Source organism: Sarcophilus harrisii, chromosome 4, assembly GCF_902635505.1.
Source record: "Sarcophilus harrisii chromosome 4, mSarHar1.11, whole genome shotgun sequence".
NCBI classification, from domain to species: domain Eukaryota; kingdom Metazoa; phylum Chordata; class Mammalia; order Dasyuromorphia; family Dasyuridae; genus Sarcophilus; species Sarcophilus harrisii.
Genome location: NC_045429.1, coordinates 453,567,043 through 453,586,710, shown reverse-complemented (window position 1 = coordinate 453,586,710; position 19,668 = coordinate 453,567,043). Strand labels below are relative to the sequence as shown.

Genomic DNA, 19,668 nt, shown 5'->3' with positions numbered 1-19,668 from the left:
AACTGCTCCCTGGGACGAGGGACAGGACAAACGAGCCTGGGCCCCCTCGAGCAGGCCCAGAATTGGAAACGGTGCCTCTGGGAACGGGAGCCTTTCTTCCTGGCTGCTGCCCCATAATGCAGTGGTGCCGGCCCGAGCTCCTCAGAGGCCCCAAAAGGCCCAGTAAGCTCAGTCTCCCTCGGGGGAGAAAGGGTGAAAGAGGAGAGCAGTTGGGCTGCATCCTGGGGCCCCTCGCGGCCCTGAGCAGGCCGGGGGAGCCGTGACCGGCGCTTTGCACGTTTCTCAGCGGCTCAGCGGGGAAGGAATCGTGGCACCTGCCAGTTCCACTCAGGAAGCCCTCACTCCTTTTAGCTCTCGCTCGGCATGTTGCCAAACTGCAGGCAAAACACGGCTCAGGTACAAATTAAGCTGTCAGCACGAGTCGGGCCTGCTCCGGCCTGACGGCCCCTCGGGATTTAAAGAGAGAGTCTGGGGCCCGGGAGCCGAGAGCAGGAGGGGGAGGGGTCGCCGCAGCCAAGGTCTCTCCTCTGGGCAGGTGCTCGAGTTCCTCTGCAGCCCCGATGATGACTCCCGACACTCGGAGAGGCAGCAGGTAGGCCCGGGTCCCCCCACACACACCCGGACGTCAGGGTAAGGTGGCGTTACCGAGACAGCCTGGCCCTTGCTGAGGGCGCTCAGAGCGGGGCGGGCCCAGGGGGGACCCAGGTCAGCCCGGAATTTAAGAGACTTAGGGGCCGGAGCCCTGAGGCCTCCGGGCCAAGCTCTCTGCAGCCTTGGGGGGAGACGGGAGACTGGAGGAGGGGGAGCCCCGGCACTTAGAGGAGAGTCTAAGAGCGCCACAGGGAGCAAGGGCCAGAACTGGTACCCAGAACCTTCTGGGGCTGCCCCCCAGGTAGGGAAGACAGCCAGGTCACTGTCTTCTGCAATGTCTCCAGGTCCTCCTCGAGTTGCTCCAGGCCGGAGGGATTGTGCAGTTTGAGGAGAGCCGGCTCATCCGGATGGCCGAGAGAGCCGAGTTGTGAGTCACGCCCCGGCGGCCTTAGCCCCCATAGCCCAGCGTCCTTAGTGCCCGTTCCCTGGCCTGAAGGCATCCTCTGGGTGCTGGCCAGTTCTTGGTTGGTGCTGGTTGAAGAGCAGGACAGCCCCAAGAACGCCGTGGGCCTGGAGACCCTTGAGCAGGAACGCCCGAGCAGCCGGAAGCTGCCAGTCTCCCCCATAGCCGTAGGGCCGAGGGCCCGGGCACCTCTGCACAAGCCCAGGACTCAGAGCCTCCAGCTCCCAGGCGTCCCCCTCTTTCTTGGCCTTTGCCACAAATTCCATGGTCCCTCTCAGGAGCTACCCTGGGAGCTCCCGGTATGGAGGCTCCCTTTGCTGAAATAACTGAGCAACTCATCTATAACTTGTGATCTTGGAGACCCACTTGAGCTCTGCCCAGACTTCCATCTCCTTCCCCCTTTGACTCACTGTTGGCCATTTTGTCAGCACCCCGGGTCTCCTAGGCTGGCCCTGCATGCCCAGGGCCGTGCTGCTAACAAAACGGAGCAAGGGGGCAGGCAAACGGAGGCTCCCTGAGGGACCCGGATGCCTTAGCCGAGGTCCTGCCCCCCCCCTTGTCAGGAGCCCTGCCCGGCTGCTACCCCCACCCCAGGCTCCCTTGAGGTGGCTCGAGCCACGTGCTTGTTTTCTTGTCCTCAGCTACCAAATTTGTGAGTTTATGTATGAACGAGAGCACCAGTACGACAAGATCATCGACTGCTACCTCCGGGACCCCCTGAGAGAGGTGAGCTTTCTCCTCCCGGGAGGGCAGGACCCTCTCCTTCAGGCGGGACCCCCGGGGGCCTCGAGCTGCTCCCCAAACACGGTTCCCACGTTCCATCTCTCCCGCCCTGCTTTGGGTGCCAAGGTTTCCTTAGTGGGGGGGGGGGGGAGGCTCCTCCATCACCTCCATGCAGTCTCAGCGCCTTCTGTGGCCCGAGCGGTTCCTCATGGTTAGCAGCCCTGCAGAGGGTAGGCGCCGAGCCGAGGCCGGCCCTTGGCCAGGGTCCCCTAAGCTGTTTGTGCTGAAAGCCTCTCTCGCTGCCCCGGGCCTGAGACTGCCCTGGCCAGGTGGGCCATTCCTGTATGGAGAGCGGGGGGGGGGAGGGGGGATGGGGGGCGGGCAAGGATGGGGAAGGAGGCCGGAGCTGGAGCAGGGCCCAGATAATCCAGAAAAGAAGGGGAGGGAGGGGGCGGCCAGCATTTGGGGGACGTTGCGGTCAGGTCTGCCCTTCCAGAATCCCTTTTGGGCCTGGGGAGCTGAGCGCCTCAGCCCGGCCCCTCCTGCCTTGCAGGAAGAGGTGTTCAACTACGTCCACAACATCCTGTCCATTCCCGGGCACAGCCCCGAGGAGAAGCAGTCCGTGGGGCAAAAGGCCATGCAGCACATTGAGGTAAGGCCCCTGGCCCGTCCACTTGCTGTCGCTCTCGCCAGTGTGCCTGGTCCTTTACGCGGCCAGAATTGCGCCTCCCTCTGGGCTGCCCCGACCCGCAGGCTTCTCTCCCAGCCCCCTTTGGGCCTCTGGAGCACCTCTGAATGGAGGTGGAAGTCACGCCCACCTGCGCCCACCCAAAGGCCCGAAGCGCTCCCTCCCCACGGCGTCCTTGTTTTTGGGCCGTTTCTCTGACCTTGCTGAGGAGTCACAAAGGCCAGCTTTTCCTAGCATTCCCTGCCCCAGCCTGGGCACCCGCAGGGGGAGCTGGGCCTCCCGGACCATGGGCGCTGGCAGTGGGCAGGGCCCGAGGGGAGCAGCGGGGGGTCTGTGGTGCCCGCTCTGGCCCCTGCTAGACACATGCTGCCCGAGGCCGTTTCAGAGGCTCCTCAGCGTCCCCCGCTCAGGGGCAGGCAGGGATGGTGACGTCTTGGGAGACATTTGAGGAGGACCAGGTTCTCCTTCAGAGCAGAAGGGCCCAGAGTGAATCCCGATGCCTTGGGAAAGTACCAGGTCTCAGCAAGAACCCAGCGCTGAGACAGGCACCCGGACAGGCTTGTGAGCAGCCTCGGGGGGCGTCCGCGGCCCGGTGAACCCTGGGCCCCTTTATGTGTTCGCTCCAAGAAAGGGGCCTGCCTGAGCGCAGAGAAAGCGTCCTTCCTAGTTCAGAAAGAGCCTCTGGGCACAAGGGCCCACCGAGACCCCGTCCGCTCTGGCCCCGGCAGGAGCCGGGCCGCTGCCTCTCAGAACAGGTGCCTCTCCCAGGGAGCTGCGAACCCCACTGTGACTGTGACGGGGAGGGGGTGAGATTTGGGAGGGCCAAGGCCTGTGGTTTCCGGTTTGACTGGCCCAGGAGCCCTAGGACATTTATGGGCCCCATCTTATGGGTCAGCAGAGGCCCAGACGGGTCAGGCGAGTTCCGGGCTTGCCTCTCTGGGCTAGACTCTGAATGTTAGCCCCCCGGCCTCAGCCGGGGTGCATCCCCAAGAAAGGCCGCGTGCCCCGGCCAGAAAGCCGCGCCCTTTTTCTCCTTGAGTGCCCCCCCAGCCCTCTGTCTCCCGGGGGTGCCCTCTGTGAGCCGCAGGCCCTGCTCTCTGCCCCACGGGCCGCGGGGTGGAGGCTGCAGCCTGCAGGGAAGGAGGGGCCTCTGTTTTATGCCTGAAGTGACTCACAGTGAATTAATCACCAAGAAAACGAATTCCTCAGCAAAAAGCCGGTGCTGGAGAAGCAGGAATTGTTCTTGGCGGCTGCTTATTTCTGCTCACCGGCTCTTTTGTTTTCTCCTCCATCTGCACTTTTTTTCACCTTGGAGTTTCTTAATGTCATTCGATGCCGCTCGGGCTTATTTAGCCAAATGGTCCATGGCTGCGAGGGGACAGAAGCCGTGCGGACAATCATGTCAGGGCTTTGTGTGGCTTCCCCTAGAGAGGGGAAGGACTTGGGCCCCCTCATTCAGCCTGGGCTCCCTGCCCCCTCAGGCAGCCCTAAACATCAGGCTCCCCTGTCCTGGATTTCTGCTCAGGGGCCCAGTATTCTCAGCAAAGCCCAAGCTGGAGCCCCTCCCCAGACCCCAGTCACCTCTGCTTTCTTCCATGGCTCCGGCCGAGCCCATTTCTGGCCTTCTCCTTCCCAGGGTGGGCGGCCTGAAGGGTCTCTGGCTGTCCCCTGACGTCAGCTCACAGATTGTGACAGATTGTTTTCAGCCGGAAAACGTAACGTCACATGGAGCATTTTCTCTCTGTCCAGGAGCTCGTGTCTCTGAACCCCTGCAAAGCAGCAGAGCTGGTGGCCACCCATTTCTCCGGGCAAGTTGAGGCGGTCATCCAGAAACTTCAGGTAAGGACAAAGACACCTGGCTAAGAGCAAGTGGGAGGGGGCTCCATCAGTCTGAGAAGGTCCTGATTTCTGCCTCCCCCAGGACACCCCCACTGGATGCTGGTGCCTTCTGATAAAACCCCTCAGGGCCCCCAGGGACAGGAGAGCCCCTGGGCAACGTTAGGGCCTCTGTCTGAGAGGAAGCCGGCTCAGCCGACAGAAGGCACTCAGCTGATCCCTCAGTCTGAGCGCTGCCATCTTGTCTAGGCTGTTGGTCCCCATGGGCAGGTCTTGTTGGTCACCGCAGACGGGGCCATCAGATCCATTGGTCTCTACTGACGGCCTTGGTCCCCATGGGCAGGGCCTTGGTCACTGTTTGTAGGGCCTTCAGTGCCATGGGCAGGACCGCTGGTACGGCTTTGCTCTCTTCAGGGTCGATGACTACAACTCTATTTGAGATAGTCGTGGGCTCCTCAGCCCAAAGAGATGGGAGGATGCTACTGGGGGTAAAAAGATTTGACCAGATTCTCCTGGGGGGAGGGAGGGCAGGGAGGCCCCTTCTTTCCAACCTTCCTCAGAGGGCTTGGGAGCCAGGGCCCAGGAGCTGGCCGGAGCCCCAGGGGACCCTCACTGCCTGGGTGCCAGCCTCAGGGCAGCACCTTCCAGGAGCTTTCGCCGGCCACTAACTGGGTTTTAATGCTCCTTTGTTTGTTTCCCCCTCAGAACCCGTTTCTGCTCTTCCAGTTTCTGAGGAGCCTTCTTGACCCAAGGTGAGTGTGGGGGGTTCCCTCAGACAGGGGTGGACCAGCCAGCAAGGGTTTCATCTCGACCTTTGGGCGCATTTTTTCCCTGGGGCGCCTGGCAGCCGTGTCCTGCAAAGGCCTGACTCAGCAGGGTGGCTGCCTGCCGTAGAATGCCCTCACCTCAGAGAGGGGCCCTGCCCCTGGCCGGGCACTGTGGGGCAGGGGGGAGCGGTAGGAGGCAGGGTTCAAGTCTGGTTGGGTCCTTGGCCAGTACTGTCTGAAGCGTCCCCAGCCTCCCCTGGGCCCTCTGAGCTTGTCACAAATGGCTGCATTTCAAAGACCTAGTTCTGACCGCCTGCTCCGGCCCAATTGTAAATGGCCTGGACAGAGGAGCAGGGATGGAATCCTTCCCGGGCAGCGCCAGCTCCCTCCTCGGGGCCATCTGAGAGTTGGCCCTGAGTCGCCTGTATTGGAAAGTGAACTTTCCAGTGGGAAGGTCCCTGGGGACGCTGTGCCCTTGGGGGGGGGGGGTGTCAGTGCCTCCCAGCCATCTCCCATCAGGTCACAGGCAGGCAGGGATTGGATGGGGGCTTCCAGAGATGCCCTTGCTTTGCTGTTACTTCCATTTAAACATGTGACTTAGGCAAGACTGGCTTTGTTCTTGGGTCCTGGGCCTGGCCAGGTCCCTGTTCCCCTGAAACCCTCCTCCTGAGAGCCCCTGCACCTCCTCGTGGGCACGGGGCCTTGGCATGGGCTCACTGGGCACACCCCTTTGTAGCCAGCACTTGTGGGCAGGCTCCTGGGCCTCCTTTTTCCCCTTCCTCGTGGGTCCTCTCAGGATTGCATCCTCAGGTAATTGTGCCTGGAGGAGCCCTGCTGCCCCCAGACTTCCCTTCGCCTCCATCCAGGTCGTTCCTCAGGCCTTGGGAGCTCTGAGGGCCTCCCTTCCACTGAGGATGCTCCCCCTCTCACCCCCTTCTGCCCCCAGACCCTCTGAGAACTCTTCTGGGCTTGGGGCCAGCCTGGGGGCACAGGGGTGGGGGGGCAGATCCAGGGTGGCAGAATCCTTGCGCTTTCCTGGTTTGCCCCAGTGGCCGCCACCCACTTTTCGGGACCAGGCTTTCGGCTTTGTTTTCTCAGTGTTTCCTTAAGGAACATCAGGAAGCGACTCTGAGGCTCTGATTGAATTCTCCCGCTGGTCTCTTGGGGGCCACAGCCAAGTTACCCCAATTATCCTGCTTAATGCAAAGAATTGAGCCGGAGAATTAATCGACCTACAGAGACTAGGGGGACAACTGCACACAGAAGGACCGGGGCTTGCTGAAGCCTCCCGAGCTCCTTGCTTGCCTGATTGGAGATTCTAAAGGATTCGCATCTTTGGCCATTCTGTGGCTTGGGGTGGCTCCTCCCCAAAGCAGCCCCCAAGGTCTGCTTGGCTCCCTGGGTCTGCATCCAGAGCCCCAAACCCTTTGTGTGGCTCGAAGGATGGGGACAGGGGGCTGTGCCAGTGAAGGGCCAACGGCCACAGTCTCCTCCCACCGCCACCACTGGAGCTCTAGCCTTTAGGGTGATGGGAGGGGGCTGCATTTCCAAGACCTTTTCATTGTGTTCAGTTGAATGGGGAGGGGTCAGGAACGAGGGATTTGATGGAGGTAAATAGAGTTTCCAGAGGTTGATTCTACACTGGGCTCCCGCAGAGTCTGCATTTGGGCTCCCAGGGCTTATTGGGAAGGCGCACTACAAGATGGGCCGCCTTGGTTTGAGAAACAGCCTGCTTTCCATCTGCGACTGAGCCGGCTTCTTTTCCAGCTGGGAAGCTCAGGATGCTCAGGACGCTCATTCCCTTTTGTGCCTTCTGGAATCGAGGGGCCAAAGGCTAATTCCAGAGCTCTGGGCCTAGGGAGGAGACAGGGTAGATAAGGCTCGAGTCCTTCACTCTTGTGTTTGCTGTCTGGGGCCTGGGACTGTGATGATGGGGAGGAATCAAAGCAGCCTCAGCCCGCTCGATCTGCCCCGATTGCCTCTCAGGCCTTCCTGTGGGAGGGGGAGTCCAAGGCAGGCCCCCCCAGACCTTTTTGGGGGACAGCATCTACATTTCTGAGTGTGCACCCCCCAGCCCGTGGATGTTCCCTTTGTGGTACTGTGCTCTAAATCACATGTGTTACGGATTTTATGCAAAGAATAGAAATGAAGAGTTTGAGACAATGAGAGTCAGGAGGGACCCCTTAGAGTAGGAGGGTCATGGGGGTCAGGAGGCTGCAGGTACACAGTCAAACCTGCTCCAAGGAAATCGCTCTGGCAGCTGAATGGGAATGGGAGGGCAAGGGGGATCGCCACCGTGAAGGACCCAGAGGGCCTACAGAATCCTGAGATGCTGGGGACCAGGTGCTTCCCAAGGCTCCTTCTAGCTCTGCCTTCTGGGCTCCTGGCTCCCAGGGTGCTTTGGGGAAAGTGCAGCCCACAAGTAAGGTCATCCTCACACCAACCTGCCGCCTTCTTGGTCACTGGCTGATCAGACCCCATTTTGTGGGGGTCAAGCTCCCTGCTTGAAATGGCCTCAGACCCTCAGCTCCCCTGCCCGACTCTGCCCTCCCACCTTGTCTTTTCAACCTTTTGTCAGCTGCTTCCCAAAACCCACTCTTCTCATCCTCCCATCAAGGTGCCCTGTTTTCTTTTTCCGTCCTCTGTGGGTCTCATCCCCTCTGGGCCTTCTCCTTCTAGGGCTTCTCTGCCATTTCTTCCAGACAGCGTTTCACTTGGGGTTACAGGGTTTCCTCGAGGTCTTTCGGCTCTTGACTGGGCTCTGCCATCCATCCCCCCCTTCTCTTGCTCATGACCAGCCTCTGGAGGGCCTGAGGGCTTCTGCAGTGCTTTACTCGTTACCACAAGCCTGGTCCGGAGGTGCTTGTGGTCTCCTACACCCTCACATGGGATATGGAAAGGGCTTTGCCCACGTGAAAGCTGTCGTCATTATTAACAGGGCCCTCATCTTTTCCTTTCTTTCAATATCTTCCCTCTTTGGCGTGACCTTGAAACTCATTCCACTCTTTCCCACCACCTACTGTTTGCCGTGCCCAGCACTTTCCTCCCCTCTCCATCATCCCATGTGGCTACTTTTTCATTGAATTCACTAAACGTAAAGGTCAGTATTGCTTCATTTTGTAGTTCTTGACCAGATTTCTATGCTCGGCCCTCTCCAAGAGGGACTTGAGCTACAGCCCTCTCCTTTGTGATATCCTCGCCTATCCCTACATGAGCACCAAAAGACAGCCTGAGATCCCACGAAGCCACGCTTTTGGTTCGCCTCCACCAGCTTCCTGAAGTGCTTTTCCAAAGACGATCTTCCTTCTATTAATCAGGTCTCTCTTTCCCATTTCCTCTGAATGTCAGGATGGCAGGTTTCACTTACCCCAGTCTTGTTTCAGCATCTTAGACAAGCATATCCTGGTTAGAAACTAAATTTGCATTTGTTCAGTCTAATAATGTGTATGTTGAAGCCCCGGATGGAAGCACAAGTCTTTAAAGGAAACCTGTTTTTTCTTATTTATTTACCCTTTACTTACATGATTCTTTTTTGTTCCCCACCATGCCAGGCGTTGATAAGCTTGATTTCAGTGCTGTATCGCCTTGTATGGCACTGAATTTAAATCTGCCCAGTGATGGTTATCTGAATAACACCTGGGCCCCAGATGGCTTTTGATGAATGGTTTTCTACTGTTCTTTTACATCATTTTAGGTCTTCCCCCAAAAATGGGTAATTTGGTGAGTTTCAGTGGTTTTTTTCCCAGTATCCTGAAAGCCACAAAGACAGTCTGTTAAACGCCTTTTGGAGTTACCTTTTTAAAATTCGATTTCTTCACTGCGTGTGCCCTGATTTCCCTCCCCTTTATTGTCTCCTCCCCCACCGAACAATAATTTTAAAAATACCATTTAACAAATTCATCATCTCATTCTGCATCTGGCAAGTCCCGGCTTGCTCCCTGCACTCCCCATCCCAGCCAGATCTGCTCCCCATCCAGGACATTGTGTCCCACCCTCGTGCCTTTGCCTATGTCCTTCAGGCCTTCCTGAAGGTTCTACATCTGCCTTTCTTCCAGTCCGGTCTTTCTTGCTCTAACCCTCCTTCCCTCCTCCCCCAGCATGCCCCAGTGGTTAGTATCTGTTCATCCCTGAAACTACCCTGGTGCATTATGGGTACTTTGTACAGCCTTACAGTATAACGTGTTGAAGGAATGAAGCCGGGTCTCACTGGCGTGGGGAGATCTGGTCACTTCCTCGGACTGTACAAATCTTGGCTATGATTTTCCTTAGACTCTTCATGGAGAGGCTGCCCAAAGGGCTGGGGGCCTTTCCATTCTTGGGCTCATTTTTGCATTCTGAGCTAACCCTACCCTGTCTATTATCTCTCATTCCTGACATGTGGCTTGTTTGCCCCCTTCTCTGCCCTTGCCTGATACAGGGGAAAGCATGCTAGCTTCAGAGCCTGGGCCCAAATCCTGGCTTGGCTGCTTAAAACCTGGGCTGTTTCCCCGTTCTGGACCTCAGTTTCCTCATTTGTAAAATGGGAGAATTACAGGATGAGGAGCCATTACTGGTTGGCCATATGATGCACTTTCTCTGTGTGCTTCATGTCCCCACCAGCCATACATCACAAGTCCTGCTGTTCTGTGACTTGGGGCCACAGATGTCCCTGGGACGTTATCGCTGTTCCAAAGGTGAGCCCGGCTTGGCTGGTCTCATCCTCCCATCAGTCCTGGGCCCATCTCTTTGTCCAGTGATGGCCCCTCTCAAGCTGAGCAGACAGAGGACTGGCAGAGGAAGTCTCCAGGGGCACAGCGGGAGCTTCTCCTTCCCCCAGATGGCTGCCCCAGTGGGCTCCAGGAGGCCTGCGTGCACACGGGGACGAGCTTCCCCAGCGGAACGCTGCCCTCCGCTAGTGGGGCATCCACGGCGGAAGCTCACCTGGTGCCTGGAGACCTGCCCGGCGTTTTCCTTATTCCCTGGTTGGAGGGCAGCGATAGAGCTCAGTCGCAAAGACAAATGGTTCTTTCCATTCTTAATGTCATTAGCTCTTGTTGCTCTTCGCTTATGAAGTCCGTCCACACCTCTACTGTGGGAGTAATTGGAGCTGGATAATTTCTTTTTCATGAGCACCAGGGGATAAATCACTTTGCTGAGGTGGTCAATTATACTAAGTCAAGAGAAGTGAAGGCTCCCTGGACTCCTGGAGCAGACGGGGCGGGGGCAGGCCTCCTGTTAGCTCCCAGTTCCCCAGTGGGAGCCTGACAGGTGAAGGTTAGTGAGCGTGTACAGGCCCCTGTGCCTTGTGGGAGTTTTGGAAGGATTGTGGCCACGGGAAGAAAGAAAGGGAGAAGGGAAGGCGGCCTGGGACACAATCTCAAGGACCCTCCACAGTCGGGGGGCAGCCCAGGAGAGACAAGTGAGACAGAGGGTTTGGGGGCAGCCTGATGCCCAGGGAGAGCACGGGATCAGTGTGAGGTCCGAGGACAGTGCCCCGCTCTGGGGATCACACGAAGGGAGTTTTGGGGAGCACCGAGGCTGAAGCCAGCCTGTGCAAAGTTGGTGTAGACGGCTTCACAAGGAGTTTGCCTGAGACCAGGGTCCCGGGCACCCATCATCCAATCTAATACAGCTTTGGTTGGCCCTGTCTGCCACTCGCAAGAGGAATCTCTTTTCTTTTTTTTTTTTTTTTTTTTTTTTTTTTTTTTTTTTTTTTTTTTTTTTTTTTTAATAGCCCTTTATTTACAGGATATATATATGGGTAACTTTACAGCATTAACAATTGCCAAACCTCTTGTTCCAATTTTTCACCTCTTACCCCCCCCCACCCCCTCCCCTAGATGTCAGGATGACCAGTAGATGTTAAATATATTAAAATATAACTTAGATACACAACAAGTATACATGACCAAAACATTATTTTGCTGTACAAAAAGAATCAGACTCTGAATTATTATACAATTAGCTTGTGAAGGAAATCAAAAATGCAGGTGGGCATAAATATAGGGATTGGGAATTTAATGTAATGGTTTTTAGTCATCTCCCAGAGTTCTTTTTCTGGGTATAGCTAGTTCAGTTCATTACTGCTCCTTTGGAAATGATTTGGTTGATCTCGTTGCTGAGGATGGCCTGATCCATCAGAACTGGTCATCCTATAGTATTGTTGTTGAAGTATATAATGATCTCCTGTCCTGCTCATTTCACTCAGCATCAGTTCATGTAAGTCTCTCCAGGCCTTTCTGAAATCATCCTGTTGGTCATTTCTTACAGAACAGTAATAAGGAATCTCTTTTCAGGCCATTTTTAAGGGATTGGACCCAGGCTTGGGTTTTTTTTTTTTTTTTTTTTTTTTTTAATTAGAACAAGATTACAAGCCTTGTGGTAACATTAACATGATTTTAAGTAAAAAGCTAGAAAAGCAGCTTATGGTTTTCATGAAGCGCTGACTTACTGGAGCCGGCAGCAATTTGTTTTTTTCCTTGTTGTGTATCTCTGTGCCAGGAGCGTGTATCTGAGCTTTCACTCCGAATGGTGAGCATATAGAGGGGTCAAGGGCGTCCCTGATGCTCTGAGGACAGAATCTCGGGGCCTGAGCCGAGACTGGCAGTGAGGGAAGAAGGATGGCCAAGAAGGGCCCAATCGCAGAAATTAGGCTCCAGGAGCTGGGAGCCTCTCCTCGGACACTTGCCCGATGAGCGAGGGGCAACGAGGGGCTGTGAGAAAAGCAACAGGTTTGGACCAGGCTCCAGTGCCTAGCGTGGCAGTAAACGTGCCTAAGAAATGGTTGATTGGGGGAGCCTGGCTGTGCCCATCAGGACACTGGGTCTTTCAGGGCCTGTCTCCCTACAGCTGTGACCCCAGAAGGGGAGTGGATCGGGCTCGTTGAGAACCGTGAGGAGCGGACGATGAGCGACTTTGTTTCAGTCCTCTCATCCAGCACCAACTGTCTGTCCTGCAAATGCTCCCAGATTGAGGTGGAGTTCTGATCTTGTGCCACCTTCCTTCAGAACCGGCCTGGAGCTGCCTCCTTTTCCAGGGAAACCCAGGCAGACGCCATTGTTTCAGAGCGGTTCCAGCCATCAGAGGACCCTCACCCGTGATTCTCAAGAGTTATGGTAGAGGAAGCCCCTCTTCTTCATAGTGAGGCCGTTATTCACATGGAGATTCCTTGAGGGACAGATGACATGGGTGTGAAGGGCCCTGCTGTGTGCACAGGGCAGTGGTAGAGGCAGCTGGCCAGAGGGAAGCTGACCGGGCCCGGGGCTTGCCTCTTTTGCCTGTGGCTGTCTAGGACCCCAGAGCTGGCTGAGACTGGAAGGGAAGAAGGCACGGGGCAGTTTCTTCACTCTAGTGGAACTTGGGGCCACAAAAAAAATGGACAAATGGCCCACGGAGGGTGGGGTGATAGGGATGGGTTTGGGGGACCAGTGTGGCTTAGTGTTCCAGTGCCCACGACCGGGGAGGGCGGCCAGGTGGACATCCAGCGAGGCCACAGCTCATTTGCTGAATGGATGAGTTTGTCTCAGGTCGTTGGCCGGCAGACTCCCCACAAGTGAAGGCGTCGAAATCCATCTGAGGGCTCAGAGGAGGCATCTTCATGTCCCCGGTTCTCCTGGATGGTTTTGTCACTAATATTTGGAGAGGGATCAAGAGCTTGGTCCGTCAGTGTCTGCGCCGTCCTGCGTGTCAGATGCTCCAGGGCTGCTTTGGTATCGACGGGGGCCCCAGGGACGGCAGGACCGGCACCAGGCCAGGGCCCCTCTCCCCGGCTCACCCTCAGGCACAGAAAGCTGGGCTCTATGGCCTCGTGCTCCAAGGCATCCTCGTGCTGGAGGGGAGAGCCCATCTGCCTTAATGCTGGCCCCTTTCCCTTTCCTTGGTGGGGAGCCCTCCTCTCCCCCCCACGCTGGCCCTACATGGTCCCCCCTTACAGGCTGTCCCCTGCAGCCTTTCTCTGTTGGGCCCAGGGCAGGGTCAGGGGGCACAGAGGGCAGGAGGGGCAGATCTCACACACACACACACACACACACACAGAGTTCCCCCATCCCCTTCCTGCACCTCCTCAGAGTGTGTGAGTGCCGAGGGATTCCTCCACTCCACATCAGGTGTTTCTTGTCCTGATTCGCATTATTGATGACAATCATAGTAGTTCACCTAGAGCTTGGACTTTTATCCCATTTGATCCTCTCATCCTGTGGGAGGGGTGGGGCAACTGTCACAACTTTTACAAATGAGGGAACTGAGGGAGACAAAGGTCAAGTGATTTGCTCAACATCACACAGCTTGCAAGCATTTATGGATGAATTTGAACTCGAGTCTTTGTGACTGTCCTCCTGCCCTCCTAAATCACAGGCCTCGAACTTAAAAAAAATCTGTTTTCTGGGATAGTTGGGCAGAAATCACTTTGAAAAGGGTAAAGTGCTATTTAAAAGACATGACCTTGCTTTCTGGTCAAACCGAGGCAGCCATGGTTTAGGCAGTCGGGGAAGGGCAGCTGGCCACGGCTCCCAGCTTGCAGTATCATTGGGCCGCTTCCCACAGTCCCAGGGCCCCCCGTCCCACTGTGACGCTGGGCTTCTGCTTGTTCCTTCAGCCCTTCTCCCCCCCCCCCCCTCCCCGCCGCGGTCCACGCTGTCCCACTGCAGTGGTCCTGTGGTTCTTCTCTTTCCAGGGAAGGAGTTTCCGTTAACCAAGAGTCTCTGCACGCGTCCCCTTGCATCACGGAGCAGTTCATTGAGCTGCTGTGTCAGTATAACCCTCACCAAGTGATTGACACTCTGCAAGTCCTAGAGTCCTACCGGCTGGAAGAGACCATCCAGGTAAGGCCCCAGCACGGTTGGGGGCTGCGAGCCAAGACCTGGCCTGGTCCGGAGCCGAAAACAGGACATGGGGCCTCATCCCTGAGCTAGAGCCGGAGCCTCTCCTGGGGTCGCGGGGAGGTGCCCGGGAAGACGTCTCACTGTAGGTCTTTTAAGTCGAGGGCATGAAAAAGATTCCCCGGGCTGTAGGAATCGGCTGCCAGCGGAGCCGAGCTCTCGTTTTCCAGCCTAATAACTTTCATTTTCTCTGGTGTTAAGAAGACATCCCCAACTTAAAAACAAAACTAAGGAAGCTTGAATCTTCCCTTTTTAGATTACCCAGAAGTACCAGCTTCTTGAAGTATGTGCCTACCTCTTAGAGAAGAAAGGAGATGTTCATGGTGCTTTCTTAATAATGCTCGAGGTAAGCTGACATCCAGAGAGAGTGCATTGTATTATATTTTAAAATGAGATTCTCAAGCTGAGTGAGAGTCTCTGCCTCCAGCAGTCTTCCGCTGGAATTGGCTCTCATCTCAGCAGGGATAAGGTGCAGTTGGAAGGAGGTGGATCCCAAGATCCCCTCCGGCCGTGGGATTGTCAGGCTAAGCAGAGAGCCTTACTTCTGAGGATTTCAGGGATCCGGGTCTCAGCAGCTTGGCTCCCTCCTCCAGCAGCAGGGATTGGCCATCCTCCGGGCCCTCGTAGGGGTCGCGCCTGAAACCTGCATCACCCTGTGGCCGTTCTGATGGTGATCCCATCTCCCCGTGGCTGCCCAGCTGGTCCTTGGGCACGGAGGCGGCTGATAGTAAGAATTCTGTACCCCAGGTCTTCCTGTAGACTGTTTAGTGCCGGATCTCAGGTGCCAAAATGGCGTCACTCAGATGCACATCTAGGAGGTCTGGACTCTTCTGTCCACGCACACTTGCCAAGGTCACAATGGTGGCTGGAGGCTCCATAGATGAGAATAAATGGGCAGTCACCAGGTCCAAAAGGCTCGCTTTTATTTCTCAGGAATAACACACCCACAGAGAAACAGAGACAGAGATATAGAGAGAAAAAGAGAGGGAGAGACACAGAGACAGAGGGAGACAAAGAAAAATTGCTTCCGTGTCTCATTGGGGAGGTACCTTAACCTCAGAACTATACTGAGCCAGATCACTTGGGAAATTAAAAGGAAATGTAAGAAATTTACCATTAAGTGAGCAGTGTGAATGTAACGCTGGGGCTGATGGGGATGCAGAGATGGAGGCCTCCCTCATCCACAAGCTTCACCAGCTGCCCTGCCTTGTGCCAGCCAAGAAATCGAGCTCCCACCTTCCTTCTCTCCCTTTGTCTTTGCACTCATTCTCCCAGAGATTCTCTTCTTCCTGAGCAACCAAAGGGGTTGTTTTCCTTTCCTTGTGAATCTTCGACATAATCAGGATCCCTCCTGTGTTCTCCTCCCTGATATTCCCTCCCACTGTGTGATATATTCCCAACAGAAACAAACCAGTGATTCACCTGTGCTTGGCGTGTCAGGAGATTCCATTCCCGATATTTCAGGCCTGTTTTTTCATCATCACTTGTACTTGACTTAGGCTTTCCCCCTTGTCTCTTCACATACATTCAGAAAAATCTCTGAGTGGCCCCTCTAAAATAGGGATTCTGAAGTAGCCATAAAGCAGATTCAGCTGTGTCCAAGTTTGGACACAACTTCCAAACTTGGAAGGTCATAGGGGGTCAAAGAAAATATCTTGTCCTTCACCTTGTGGATCCTGTGAGCCAGAAGTCTTGGTCACATTGATTTTTTTGACTTTTATCAGCCACATCCTGTGCCTGCTGCTCCTCTAAGCCCCCAGATTATTCCTCGGCCAACATGTAAGAATAAACATGGGGTGGGGACACTTCTCTCTAACCAGGTATTCTAGAGCTACTTACAGTGTATCCTTGAACCCAAGTGGAGTGCTTTGTGGAATATTCCCCCAGGTCTTGCCCATCAAGATCCTCTGGCATCCCGACCTTGTCCCCCAGCACGTCAGCTCTCCCTCCCTGCTGCGATGCCGAAAACTTGGTTAGCACGCCTTCCGTGACTTTCTCTAAGTCATAAGCAAAGACAGGCTCGGCTCCTGGCGTGCTCTGTGGGGACCTTCCTCCACTGATGGCTGCTCTTGGGGTGCAGCCAGTCTGCCAGCTCTGCACTCACTTCACAGCATCGTCAGGAAGCCAACATCTGCCCATCTTTTCCACAAGAACAGCGTGAGAGACTCTGCAAACTGCAGTTTAGGTCAGCTCTTATCTGCAGCCTCCCTCTGGTTTACTGGGCTCAGAATCCCATCTCATGTTGGAAAAGCAAATGATCTTCAAAAACGACAGCCTCCTTTACCCAACACGACCTGTCTTCCAGCAGCCACGCTGGTGCTTTGTGAATCCTGCTTCCTTTTCAAAACATCTGCTGGCTGTCCCTTAATAGATGTCCCAGGGGCTCGCCCAGGGCCGGGCGGACTCGCTCATGGCCCACATTCTCTGGGAGGTATAAAACCTACAATTCTCCATGGTGGTTCAGAGATCACCAACGGGCCCAGCCCAGACACCAGCCGGCCATATCGGGACAAGGAATGTAGTTCAGACTGCCTCGTCTGTGTCCTCCAGGGCAGTTTATGTCCCTGTTGTCTCCTTCTCTAGACTAGGAGTCACGCCCAGCCACCATGTTTGCCGTATCCTTCACAGAGCAGAGGTCATTCTTCAGAGTTGAGCAGTTTGGCCGTCTCTTCGTCATCCGCCACTTTCCCTCCTCGCTGTCCTGCCATCCTCTCCTTTCTGGAACCTTTTTTTTCTCCCAGTGAAAGGTGGTTTTTGTTTGTTTTTTAAAAAGGCTAAAAAACCAGCCCCGTGTGTCAGTCGTAGGCACCAAGTCCAGGATCCCCCTGAGTGGATTTGCAAACTACCAGCAAATAGGATTGCCTTGTCCGGCGTCCATGAGCTGTCTCCAGAGTAGATGGCATTTTCCACCATAAATTTTTTGGGATTGTCTTGGATCATTGTATCACTAAGTCATTCACAGCTCATCATCCTGCAGGATTGCTATGATTGTGTACCATGTTCTCCTGGTTCTGCTCACTTCACTTTGCATCAGTTCGTGTTTTTTCTGACTTTTTTGAAAGTATCCGTTCTTCATTCCTTACAGCACGATGTTAGACCACAGCTCATTAGCCCTTTTTAAAGGGTCGTACTTCACGCTGATCTTACCGAGAGCTACAGAAGAGGGGAGCAGAGGCAGCCAGCTGAGGACACACCCCAGATTTTGCTGATGCTTTTCCTCTTCCTCTCCCTAAGTCTCTTGGGACACGTCCTTTTCCTCCTCCTGCTCCTCACAGGTGGTTTCCCTTTGTACCTTCAGAATTCTGTTCTTGAGGAATTTGCCTCTCTCCATGGCTTGCTTCACCCCATAAAATTTTAGTTTAGACTGTCCTTGAACCTTTTGAGATCTGCTCTCCCATAATCCAGGTGCCTCCTGGACAAAGAGAGGCAGTGTTAGATAATGGGGGGCTGCAGTCAGAAGGTTCTGGGTGTAAATCCCGTCTCTGACAGAGTGACCTTGGTGATCAGTTAGCATTCTGAGCTTCAGGCAAGCCTTAGTACAACTCATTTACCAGCCATATTCAGGCTGTGTCCTGCGCATAGAGAGCTCTCCCACTGATGAAGGCCTGGATACTTTGCTTTCTGCCATCAGTGCCGTGACAGAATGGTCACCCCATCCTTTCTGCCCTAGCAGCCAGCTCTGGGATGTTCGGGAAATTCAGATCCAGAAGAGGAAATCCCCCTCTCTGCTGCTTCCCTGTTTTGAAGGATGAAAAGATCATTAAGGCAAGTCAGAAGTGGGTGAGCTGATCCGCTTTTGGCTGAAAGAGAATTCCAGCAGATGTCTGGCTAATGAGTCTCCTTCATCACCGCTCTGTCACATACCCATGCCAGGCTTCTGAGCCGCTTCCCAAACCCAGCCTCTTCTTTGTTCTGTCCAGGCCGTCTGGGCCAGGCCACGCAGTACAATGACCACTCCCATCCATGGGGTACAGTGCCCCACCCCAGCCTCTTCCTTTTGGAGAAAAGATGCCCTCCCAGAGCCACGTGCCCATCACGGGCACCATCCCTTCAGGATACCTCGCAGTAGATTGGCAGACTGCTAGCACTGATGCACTCGCTGGTCCTTGTGGACCCCAGCTCTATCCGAAGCCCCTCATCCTCAGACCCCATCTTCTTTCCTTCCCCAAAGCCCTCGCCTTCTCTTGTCAGCAATGATGGAAGGTCACTGGGCCCCCAAAGTCACTGGTATGGTCTGTGGCCGTGCTTTCTGTACCCCTTTGGGCAATGTTATCTATGCTGATGTGAATTAGCAGCCATCCGACTTGACAGGTCTTGGAATGGGCTCTGCCCCAGCCTGGCGCTGAGGGGCAGCAACCATCCTTTATTATTGGGAGTTTCTTAGTGCCCGCTTCTGCTTCCCGCCTCTTCCTCCAGCCTTTCTCACTAAGTGGGCCTTCTAAATCCCTTATTTTGTTAAGTTATTATTTCTTTTGTTTTAGTTTTTTTTTTTTTAACTTTGAGTTCCAAATTCTCTCCTTTCCTGCAAGGAGGGTGAGTTCAAACAAACCTGGGGAGGCCTGTGCAAACTGAGGCAGAGTCAAGTGATCAAAACCAGGAATTCATTGTACAGTGACCACAATATTGTAATAATAAGCGGGCAAGACTTAGCTACTCTGATCAAGACAAAGATCCAAGACAGTTCTAAAGGACTCATGATGAAAAATACTCTTCACTTCTAGAGAAAGAACTGACGAGCCTCGAGTGCAGATCAAAGCATTTTTCAAACTTTCTTTTTCTTGCTTTTTTTTGGTAACATGACTAATGTGGAAATGTTTTTCAGGACTTTCGATGCATAATGGGTTTCACATTGCTTGCCTTCTCCATGGGTGGGGGTGGGGAAGGGGAAGGGAGAATTTTGAAGTCAAACTAATTTTTTTTTCAATTTTTTAAAAAAGGAATAAAGCCTTTGGGAGACGAGAAGTATGACTTATTTTCTTTATCCCCTAGAGACTACAAAGCAAGCTCCAGCAGTTTACAAAGGAAAGTGAAAGTAAGTTTTTGATCAGTGATTTTTGATGTGATAATTGCCACATTGGTCTTAGATTACCTCAGCCCATTAACCTGTCCATCTTTCCATTTCCTCCCAGGATACCTTCTTGATTACCCTTTCATCCCTCTCTGATCTTTGACATAGCAGATAATAAGACAGGAACCGTTTTGTTTCCTGGAGCACAGGAAATACTTGTGGAAGGCCGTATCCCCGATTGACCCATGAGATCACATCTGTTGCATTTATGAGCGTTGCTTTCAGAGTAATCAGGGCTTAAACGTGAGCTCCACAAAAGATCAGACCTGGTCGATTTGTAGAAAATGGTGCATGAGCCGTTTTCCGCAGATGCCCCCACAGTGTGGAGAGAAACTCTAGCCACGTAGTTTGAGAAGTTCATGATGAGCAGTTACCCCATAACTGTCATGCTCCTGTGTTCATCACAGTGGAGTACAGACAGGCATCTCTGAGGGAGCAGAACCTTCTGGAGGGGTGCCCATGGTGCAGGATGACTGGCCTGCTAGATCAGGGCCTGGAGCTAGTGCCCCCTCCCCAAGGACCCACAGGGAGCTTGTGGCAGGAGGTGCAGGTGACTCCTCTGGGACCAGGCATCGAGGTGGCTCAGAGCAGCAGATTCACCTTTCCTTGCGTTCCTTGAAGCTGTATCACCTGCTGGTGGAGAAGGGCCCCAGAAGTTTGTCAGGGAGCAAGGGGGG

At 54.5% G+C, this 19,668-nt stretch overlaps 1 protein-coding gene across 3 annotated transcripts in view; it reads left to right on the top strand.

Moving 5' to 3' along the window:
* VPS8 (VPS8 subunit of CORVET complex) overlaps positions 1-19,668 on the top strand; it is a 125,045-nt gene that overhangs the window by 66,872 nt on the left and 38,505 nt on the right. For all 3 annotated transcript variants that reach the window (XM_031968080.1, XM_031968082.1, XM_031968081.1), the window contains 9 exons: positions 536-592; positions 936-1,018; positions 1,696-1,780; positions 2,331-2,429; positions 4,215-4,304; positions 5,007-5,053; positions 13,719-13,866; positions 14,180-14,269; positions 18,913-18,955. In XM_031968080.1, the coding sequence (XP_031823940.1) occupies positions 536-592; positions 936-1,018; positions 1,696-1,780; positions 2,331-2,429; positions 4,215-4,304; positions 5,007-5,053; positions 13,719-13,866; positions 14,180-14,269; positions 18,913-18,955 (742 nt within the window). The remainder of the gene's footprint in view (positions 1-535; positions 593-935; positions 1,019-1,695; positions 1,781-2,330; positions 2,430-4,214; positions 4,305-5,006; positions 5,054-13,718; positions 13,867-14,179; positions 14,270-18,912; positions 18,956-19,668) is intronic.